This window comes from Sinocyclocheilus anshuiensis, unplaced genomic scaffold (genome assembly GCF_001515605.1).
Source record: "Sinocyclocheilus anshuiensis isolate Anshui unplaced genomic scaffold, SAMN03320099.WGS_v1.1 scaffold2039, whole genome shotgun sequence".
NCBI lineage: Eukaryota > Metazoa > Chordata > Actinopteri > Cypriniformes > Cyprinidae > Sinocyclocheilus > Sinocyclocheilus anshuiensis.
In genome coordinates this window covers 348,860-358,146 of record NW_015550822.1, presented here as the reverse complement: position 1 = coordinate 358,146, position 9,287 = coordinate 348,860, and the positions used below count along the sequence as shown (strand labels likewise).

The 9,287-nt window shown below is 34.7% G+C and overlaps 1 protein-coding gene and 1 long non-coding RNA gene across 3 annotated transcripts in view; both read right to left on the bottom strand.

Annotated features, from left to right (window-relative positions):
• Positions 1–3,927: 3,927 nt before the first annotated feature.
• On the bottom strand, positions 3,928–4,664 carry LOC107661057 (uncharacterized). Of its 2 annotated transcripts, none has more exons than XR_001631073.1 (3): positions 4,479–4,664; positions 4,209–4,274; positions 3,928–4,045 (listed from the first exon to the last, which is right to left on the bottom strand). It is a non-coding gene; the product is annotated as an uncharacterized LOC107661057 (long non-coding RNA). The 2 variants fall into 2 exon arrangements; XR_001631072.1 differs by having other exon boundaries at positions 3,928–4,014.
• Positions 4,665–6,314: 1,650 nt separating this feature from the next.
• The window catches only part of jakmip1 (janus kinase and microtubule interacting protein 1), a 29,967-nt gene continuing 26,994 nt past the window's right edge, over positions 6,315–9,287 (bottom strand). The window contains exons 13-15 of the mRNA XM_016450506.1: positions 9,125–9,223; positions 6,655–6,750; positions 6,315–6,389 (exon numbers count right to left, since the gene is read on the bottom strand). Coding sequence (XP_016305992.1) covers positions 6,315–6,389; positions 6,655–6,750; positions 9,125–9,223 — 270 coding nt within the window. The remainder of the gene's footprint in view (positions 6,390–6,654; positions 6,751–9,124; positions 9,224–9,287) is intronic.

Genomic DNA, 9,287 nt, shown 5'->3' with positions numbered 1-9,287 from the left:
ACAGATTGCTTTGATATTTTATTTCCTAATGCAATACAATTTTTAGGAGTGGTTTAAATGTCCAAATATTTTTGGGGCCACTGTAAACGATACGATGAACGGATAGCTAATGGAAGAACTGACTAACAAAGACCGTCGCTAATGTTTTTCATTTGTTAAAACCGTGTTAAGTACTTTGGTTTGTGCTAGTTAATTTGAGTTGTGCCAGGTACTTTTGAGTATCAGGTGAAGCTAGGGCAGGAAGTCTATGTTTAATTCAACCTGAAGAACTCAGAAACTGCTTAAGGTGAGAGATCTGTGTTTTCTCTGTGTGCAAGATATCACATAGTCTTTCTCTCTTAGCATGTTGACAGAAAGAAATGTTAAACACAAATGTTGTCTTTGTCTAAAAAAAACGAAATAAAACCACCATAAATAAATATTAATTATTATCGAGTGTTTTATTGAGTGATCTCTTGTTTTGCAGTATTTGATCTGTTGGTGTGTGAGCATGTGTGTTTATGCATTAACTAAGCAGATGGTAATGGAGAGGCAGTTCGATTTTTAAATCTCACCCCAATGTTAAAATAGCTAAAATACAGTTATTAAGTCCCCAACAGAGCATTCAGTTAGCTGCCAGTATGCATGTAAGAGACTATTTCACTTAGTTAATAAACACAAGCTAACATTAATATAAAAACTGATACAGTCATTTCTTTAATATTCAGAATTTCTCCCCTGACAAGTCACTAGACAACACCCTTCAGCAATCCAAGTAATCTGAAACCCTTAGAAGAAAGGTGTATTGATCAGAGGTCTTTCATAGCACATTTAACGTCATAGACTTGATGTTTAGGAATCAACTTTATCTCTGATGTTTTTCCATAAATTTCTTAGGAGAAATAAAATAAATGAGAAAAAAATACTAAAATAATAAATATATGAAAAGGTATGATAATGTAGATAGCAAATGACAATCTGACCATTACAAGGAGACACACTGGAAATTATTTCTTGGGATAAACAGGCGACTCTCCATGTACTCTCTATTTAATATTGTTTGCTGTGTAACAACAGGTCTTAAATAGGGCTTTCCTACGTCCATATGTGTGCGTAGAAACTTTCAAAATAACTTGACTGGAAATTTCTCCTTTGAAGACGCACTTGCTCTATTCTCCCACAGAGTGCTGTTTGTTCTAGGCTTTCTGTTCTGCTGTCTTGTGTGTCAATCACTTGCATTCAGGCATTCATGAGCTCGCCATTCATTCATCTCTCGTTTCCTAAATCTCATCATCTCCTCATACGCTCTCTCCAGATGGTTCTGTTTGCATGGACGTGTGTTGGCGTGACTGTGACGTGCATCATCAGTCGTGTGTCATGCCCGAGAGAGTACAAGTGCATGTGCTTGGGTGTCTTTGATAGAGCACAAGTGTAAATGTTCCATCTGCTAGATCATTAGCGCTATTAATTTAGGGCTGAACAGAATGTGGGGAGAGACTAAAAAAGATCAAGTTTGAAGCACAAATAACATTCTGTTGCTGGGGACAAATAAGGCCATACTCCAATAACACAGAATACTACCTGCAATGGCTAGTGAGTGTATAAGAGTGGGTGTACACTAATGAACAGTTTCAGATGGAGTGTACACTACTGATTGCAGATGGAGTGCACACTAGTGAATATGCATCAGATGTAACACACTATTGTGAGTTTGCATCAGATGGAGTGTACACTAGTGAATATACATCAGATGTAGTGTACACTAGTGAATATTCAAAAGGAGTATACATTCATGAATATGTATTGGATAAAGAATACACTAGTGAATATTTATCAAATGGAGTATACAAGTGATTGAATCTGATGGTGTGTTCACTAATCAATATGTAACAGATTAAGTTTACACTAGTGAATCAGATGGAGTATATATTCCTGAATATACATCATACTGAGGGTAGACTAGTGAATATTTATCAAAAGGAGTATACACTAGTGAGAGCATTAGATGGAGTGCATCAGACAGAATATACACTAGTGAGTGACAGCACTGGATGAAGTACACACTAATGTGTGCATCGAACATTAGTGTGCATTAGTGTACACTAATAAGCTTATCAGACGGAGTATACATTACTGAATATGTATTTGATGAAGAATACACTAGTGGATATTTATCAAATGGAATATACATTAGTGTGTACTCTAATCACTAGAGTATACACTAATCAATTTGTATCCGATTGAGTGTACACTAATGATAATTTTTCAGATTAATTATACATTAGCAAGTACATCAGATGGTGTGTTCACTATTCAGTATATAACAGATTAAGTTTACACTGCTGAATATATATCAAATGGAGTATACACTAATGAGTATTTATCAAATGGAGTATACACTTGTGAGAACATTAGATGGTGTGCATCAGATGGAATATACACTGGTGAGTGAGCTGGACAGAATGCATCAGTGTACACTAGTGAGTGCACTGGATGGAGTGCATCAGGAGTATACACAAGTGAAAGCATTGAATGACATATACACTAATATGTGCATCAGACAGTGTGCATTAGTGTACACTAATGTGCTTATCAGATTGAGTGTACATTAGTGAATATGTATCAGATGCAAATCATTTAGCATGGAGAATGAATGGAAGGATCATATAAAGTGTGTGATATGAGGAGGGGGGCTGGCGTGAATTAGTCGGGGTGATTAAGAGACTGCGTCAGCAGCGTGGGGGTCTGCATCTTTTCCCTCTCATCCCCACCAAACTTCTGTTCTGAACTAAAAATACGCCCTGCCAGAAGGCACCCAGAGAGGAAGACAGAATGTGTGTGTGAAGGACAGTTTGAATAAAGGTATCTGAATATAACAGATCAAACAACTCTGAAAATAACTGTATCAGTTTAACATATGGGAATTCACTAGCTAGAGTGGCTTGTTTTTGGTGGTTTGCGTCAGGTGTCCATCATACATCATCATTCATTCATCAGTCTCTCCAGATGAGTGCTAATCTGCACTATGTTTAATCATGTAGCTCACACTGATTAAATCAAATCTCTCTTTTTCTGTCCAACTCTATTTTTGACAAGCAAGTTTGTTTAGGCTTTAGCTGAGATAATCTCTCTGGCTCAGGAATCTGTGCGTAAACACACGGGTGGTTTATTTCCAGTTTGTCTGTTTGGCGAGTACGAGAACATTCTGAGGTGTTCAGCCTCACTCCTGCTGATTTCTTTTACACTTGTGCTCCTCTTTCTTTCATCGCCTTCATTCACACATGCATCCATACTTTTCTGGCTGCACCTTGTCTTCTCACATGCCTTTTTTATTAATGGCCTGCCACCTTCTCCGATGGGACTACAAAAGTGTGTCATCTCCATCTGGTAAATCTAGCACAATGAGATGAACTCAGGTCAGGTGAGTGAGACAGTCTGCAGTCCTTTTTTCCCTGTCCCAGACGACAAAAGGATGAGGGACGGATTATTACTTTACTGCCACCTATTGGCTGATCTAAACAATAGCTTGCTTGAAAGTAAAAAATGTGCACCACCCATTGTCCTGTTCACGTCTGATATAAAAACTTTAGAAATGTACAGTTATCCGTCATTTTAATAAAGCCTTCAAGAGCACATGTGAAAAAAATACAACTTTATTTCTTGAAACTAAAAGTAGTCTGACAAGTGCTGAAGTGTCTTTAAATACTCATTATAACAAATATTTACGGTGCATTCATTTATATTTGTTCACACAATTTCAATCAGACAAAACAAAATTAAGCAGCCTCTGGAACTTTTGAAATATGAATGTTTCTCTTTGGAAACGTTTCATAAAATATTTAAAAACATGTTTTGTACAACAAACTGAGGAATGATTGTGTCACCAAAGTTTCTAGTGGCAAGATGAGTTTGTATCTTTCGTCTAGATACTGCACCTGTGTGTGTTTGAGAAAGACAGTGAGAGACAGAAAGAGATATAGAGAGAGAATATGATGTGTGTGTGTGTGTGTGGGTTTTAAGGCCAGAGAATAAAAGCTAGGGAGAAAAACAAGAAAAGGAACAAAAACTATAAATTATAATAAACACAAATTTCAAACAAGAGAGAGGAGAGGAGAAGAGGAATCAGTCTTACAGCCCAATTTGGAAGAAGAACATTTAAGAGACAGTATCTATCCAGAACATGATCTACCACTCTGATAAACACGAGAGAAGGACACATCCATACACACCTTCTCTTCAATCTCTTTGATTTGTCTTCTCTGCATGTCAATCTTATCTTCAAGTTCTCTGATCCTCTGTAAGTCAAATGATAAAACACCAAATCATTCTTGAATGAAACACAAAAAGAGATATTTAGAAGACTGTCCAAGCTGATTTATTTCATACAATGAAAGTGAATAGGAACCAGGGACAGTCATCCACTTTCGTTATGTGGAAGAGCAGCTTGGACAAGTACTTTTTTGGCAATTTTGCTAATGAACACATGCACAGATCCCGACCTGCTGCGCAGACTGGAGGAGCTCCATGCGCTGTTGTAGGACGAGCGTGTCGGCATGGCGACTCTGCCGCAGGATCTGTCTCCGCACTGCATCCATTGACTCGGCCAGCTTCGCTCGCTGCCTGTCACTCAAACTCTCCCCCACACAGCTGTCTGGATCCTGCTGCAGGGCAGTGTATAATGTGGCCTCCAGCTCCTGCACCCTCTAAACACAACAAACAAGCATGTACACAATGCGTTATAAATGGCAAACGGTAATGAGTTTGGCCAGATTATATAGTGAAATTGGTTTTTAAACAGTTTCACATCTTTTCATGAATTTATTATTGTCATATACTTTTGGTCAAACTGGCCGAACTGGCACTTGCCACAAGTATGGTACAAATTGATTTCCTGTCACTTTCTAAAAAGAAATTAAGGTACTTATTGTACAAAATAACAATTTTAAATTAATATTTTTTTTAAAATGATGAACTTATTGTAATCACTAAAAATACATTACTTTCCCAATAACTGTTTTTGTCAGACTTAACCATATAACCGTTATCATGTAAGAAAAATGAGCAAAATACACTTCCTGTGATAAACTACCAATGTGACACTATTGCTTAAAAGTTTGGGCTCAGTAAGATGCTTTTAAAAACTACTTTCAACCCCAAATTTTTAAATATTAGTGTATACAGTATATTACTTCATTTATGATGAATAGAATTTAATCACGACATTTGTTTCCAAACTAGCTATCTGCTACTGAGTGACAGCTTAATTAAAGTTAAATCTGAAACATTATTGCCCAAAACACTATTTTGGTATATTTTCATTTCAGTAGAACCTTGGAATTAATTAATTTTGTGTAATTATAATGTTTATTTATTGTTTATTTTTAAATAATAAATAAAATCAAATTACATGCAAAAATATTTTACACAAATATGCAAATATATGACCCTGGAACCTGTCTTAATAGCAGAGGTATATTTGTAGCAATAGCCAAAAATACATTGTATGGGTCAAAATCATGATTTTTTTTTATGCCAAAAAAGTAAAGTATTAAGTAAAGATCATGTTCCATGAAGATATTTTGTAAATTTCCTACCGTAAATATATAAAAACTTAATTTTTGATTAGTATTATGCATTGCTAAGGACTTCATTTGGACAGCTTTAAATTTATACAACTTTACTTTTGTATTTTGACAACTTTAATTTTCTCAATATTTTGATTTTTTGCACCCTCAGATTCCAGATTGTCAAATAGTTGCATATCGGCCAAATATTGTCCTATCCTAACAAACCAAACATCAACGGAAAGCTTATTTACTCAGCTTTCAGAAGATGTATAAATCTCAATTTCTAAAAATTGACCCTTATGACTGGTAAAGATCATGTTCCATGAAGATATTTTGTAAATTTCCTACTGTAAATATATCAAAACTTAATTCTTGATTAGTAATATGCATTGCTAAGAACTTCATTTGGACAACTTTAAAGGCCATTTTCTTAGTATTTTGATTTTTTGCACCCTCAGATTCCAGATTGTCAAATAGTTGCATATCGGCCAAATATTGTCCTATCCTAACAAACCAAACATCAACGGAAAGCTTATTTACTCAGCTTTCAGAAGATGTATAAATCTCAATTTCTAAAAATTGACCCTTATGACTGGTTTTGTGGTCCAGGGTCACATACTGTATGTATCTTGGCCAAATAGTACATTTACTTTGTTTTATATTTAGCCTCTCCTGTGGTAAGCCAACAACATTTCTTTTGCTGTCACATTGTTGAGAATAAAATCTAGCAAAAACATTTGTAAAAGTATTCACATATACAGGTGCATCTCAATAAATTAGAATGTCGTGGGAAAAGTTAATTAGAATGTCAAGCTTTTTCATGAGGTCAGGAATGATGACATCCTAAACCAAACACACATGAAGATGAGGCCAACATACAGTATGTTACAATACGGTACATATATGCAACTGTGTGAAGTGTGCAATGTATTGTATTGTATATGAATTGTATAGTATAAAGTATATTGTATCATTGTATATTGTACACAATGGAGCTAAACTGACACATTCCTTCAACCACACATTACAATAGTAAGTATAGTTTTGAATTGAGTACCTTAACATTAGTAACTTAGATGGTCATATGCCAGTAGTGTGTGGGTTTTACCTTGACACCCTCTTGCTGGCAGTGTAGCTGTAGGATACTGTTGTTTTCAGAGGCAGAGATTTGCAGGTTAAAGGCAGGAGAACGACGTTCCCTCTCCTATTGTTTAAAAAAAAAAAAAAAGGAATTTGTGGTGAAATATAGAGAAAGCATTTTTTGGGGGGGCATAATAGTATCTGGAGAGAAACTTTACTTTTAAAGTAATAGTTAAATAATTAAATATTTCGGGATTGTTCAACCAAAAATAAAACTTTCTTCAGATGAACACAAAAGATAACTGTTCAACAATATCCAGACATCTCTTCAACATACAAAAAATGAGTAGTGACTGAGAGGGGCCAAAAATGACCAAATGAAGCACATAAAGACAGTCCATGTCTTCTTAAGTCATACAGTTTTGGTCTTTTTTATTACACAAACGCTATTATATGACTTCAAGAGACTCGGAATTTATGAACACTATGCACATTTACAGTACTTTAATGTGTATTTTTTATCATTATTGAAGCATGACAGAGCCACTCTTGTGAAAAAGACATGCACTTAATTGTACCGAATATGCACTTGCAGTGTACTTTAAAGAATATTTAAAAAAAAACTGTACTTGCAGATAATATATAGATAAAATAAAACACAATTTAAGTTTAATAAAAGTGAGTACACTTTCATGACTGTTTCTTCACACACTATACAATTAAAAAGTACACTTTGTAATGTAATTAAATTTTGACTTCATAGTAAATGTAAATAATGGTTTAACTGATCTGTTGTCATGATTTAAAGAAAACAATGTGCATTTAAGCGTCCAAAAACATTACATTTACTTTACACGTAAGTATATTGTTTTAAAGTATATTATGAAAATGAAACTTTTACTATATTTTAAAAGTATGCTAAGGGCAGTTTCTTTTTACTTGCATTAAAAGATTAGCCTAGATTGTCTTCAAATATTCATTATCTGTGTTTAACAGAATACAGAAAGTAATATGGGTTTGAAGCAACTTAAAAGGTAGTGGTGACATTTTTGACATTCATATACTGTACATATGATGCTTATAAAAGACTTAAAACATACAGATGAGTTCATATCACACTTCATACAACATTATGGAACAGATACTTTGAATGTTGTTGAATATTGTAGGCTCTGTGACAATCGGCTTATGGTCCTCTACTGTAAGTCACTTTGGATAAAAGTGTCTGCAAAATGCATAAATAGATGTAGAAACCACTACTGATCACATGACCTAACTACAATTAGAAGATCATTCATGTGTTCAATATTAAGGATGTTCGAAGCTGTGTGTAATAGTCATTGACTAAAAATACTTTAAAAAAATGTAGAATGCTGAAGGACTATATATATATATATATATATATACACACTGAACAAAATTATAAACGCAACACTTTTGTTTTTGCCCCCATTTTGAGAAGTGCTCACTAACACAGATTTAGACAGATTTGTGAACAATATTTGAGAGAAATAGGCCTTTTGTGTACATAGAAAAAGTGTTAGATCTTTGAGTTCAGCTCATGAAAAATGGGGGCAAAAACAAAAGTGTTGTATATTTACTGTATATATATATATATATATTTACTGTATATATATATATATATATACATATACACAGAATATATATACACACACACATAAGAGAGAGAGAGAGAGAGAGAGAGCGATGTCTTTGTTGGTTGGGCTCCAATGACATTCAGAATATCTTCTTCTGTGTTCCGCAGAGAGAGTCATACATGTTTGGAGTAACATAAGGGTGACAGAATTTGGATTTCTGGGGGAACTGTCCCTTTAAGCACACTCAAACAACCTAATGTTTCAACTGAATTACTTACAAACCACAAGCTTTGAGTCATTTCTGTAATCAAACAGTATGAACTTAATTATATGCAGTAATTTGAACTAAGAAAGAGCTCTTTCTAATTGGCAGCTGCAGTTACCGTATACTGCAAATTGGATTCTGTAAATGAAATAACTTCTCCCAAATATTTCACAATGATCACACAGAAATATTCAACATCTCATAGAAGACGTATAAGATTGTACAAGCATACAAAAAGAGTACATAGTACATGGGATGAATAATGATCTGCTGACTGAAAAGTTGACATGACCAATAAATAATAGTGAATTTGTGTGTACACAAATAAAAACACATGCAGGAAGTGCAGTCAAAAAGAAAAAATAAATAGTGAGGAGTTTCATTCAAATAAATTTTATTCCACTAAAACTTATAATTAACAAAACAATAGTGATATAAATATACAGTTCTTGAAACAGAAAAAAAAAACATATAAAATGTGTATGAAAATATCTATAGCAACATGAAAACAACTCAAAGCAGTGCCAGTTTTGTGTATGTGGGGTAAAATGGATTCATGTATGTAGCTTGTGTAGACATGAGCTGGGTTTGGCCGTCCCTGTTTGCTGCTGTGGGAGCAAAACAGATTCTCTTACTTCCAGTTCTAGAATGCGGAATTCAAGCAGCTCATTCTGATCCACGGTGTCTTGAACTTCCGAGCGTAATCGCATTTCACACTGCTCCAGCGATACTATCTACCACACACACACACACACACACACACACACACACACACACACACACACACACACACACACA